Here is a 994-nt window from a genome sequence, read left to right as displayed (position 1 = left end):
CCTGGCCATGGTCGTGACACCTTGCCGTAGGCTTCCAGCGCATCCCAAACTCCACACATTTGCATTGTTGTTTGCTCAGTGCTGCGATTACAATTATGAGCCTAGACGTCCTTCTCGTTTGGGGGGGAGGAGGGGGGGGGGCGTACAGGACAATTTTGCTCTGTTCCGGTATGGCCGGCTGCGCTTGCCCAGACCAATCCATTGGCAACTTTATGGCAGGCACAAAGGATGTAGAGCAAGCTTTCCTTCTTGTTGGGCTGTTCGCTGAACATTATCTAATTTCCTTCCTTCTTTTATCTTTTCATTTAGGTGACAGGGCACACGTGTGAAGCGAGGAACGGCGTGGAGAGAAGAAGATAAGGACAAGTTGGTGAAACACAGGCTGGTTTCTTCCACTTCAAGTGTCTGCTTCAAAGAAGCTGTGGTGCGTTCACCTCCACATCGCGCACTCGACGCCCATTCATTTGTAGTGTCAGCACATTGAACATGTTGGCGCCGATGGGCTGAAGACGCTTCGGGATTCATCTGCAGACGCGTCGAATCTCAAGTACCTGCCGGCCTCGATCACCTCGCTCGACCTGGCCTACACCCTCGTGGTACTCCTTCACACACCACCCAACCGCCCTTCATGCCCGCACCACACCGTCCTGACCGCACACGCACCGCCGCACACGCACCGCCGCACACGCCTCGCGGAGGCAGACCGAGTACTGCTCGCTGTACGAGCAGGACAAGATCAACTTCTTCTTCAAGGACATCGTGCGGTGCATGCCCAACCTGCGGTTCCTGGACCTGCGGTGCGGCTACCCCTACGGCTCGCTCAAATACGGCCCCGTACACACGCCCCCACTCCTCCTCTCCATCATGGCCGCTGGCTGGGCTCACTCCCGGCTTTGTCTTTACCCCCCCCCCCAGTGCCTCCGGGGCAAAGTGGAAGTGCTCGTGCTCGACCAGCCGCTCGCCGACGACGCCGAGGACTCCATTCCGTGACCTG

The 994-nt window shown here is 57.7% G+C and overlaps 1 protein-coding gene across 1 annotated transcript in view; it reads left to right on the top strand.

The window, feature by feature from the left end:
* The window catches only part of ACA1_138180 (uncharacterized protein), a gene marked incomplete at both ends in the record, with an annotated part of 4,299 nt that extends 3,309 nt beyond the window's left edge, over positions 1-990 (top strand). The window contains 4 exons of the mRNA XM_004340386.1: positions 336-424; positions 471-596; positions 703-834; positions 916-990. Of these exons, the coding sequence (XP_004340434.1) occupies positions 336-424; positions 471-596; positions 703-834; positions 916-990 (422 nt within the window). The remainder of the gene's footprint in view (positions 1-335; positions 425-470; positions 597-702; positions 835-915) is intronic.
* Between the last annotated feature and the right edge of the window lie 4 nt (positions 991-994).

This window comes from Acanthamoeba castellanii (assembly GCF_000313135.1).
Source record: "Acanthamoeba castellanii str. Neff unplaced genomic scaffold scf7180000084703, whole genome shotgun sequence".
NCBI lineage: Eukaryota > Discosea > Longamoebia > Acanthamoebidae > Acanthamoeba > Acanthamoeba castellanii.
The sequence above is the reverse complement of the archived record's forward strand: the minus strand, read 5'-3'. Positions and strand labels throughout refer to the sequence as shown.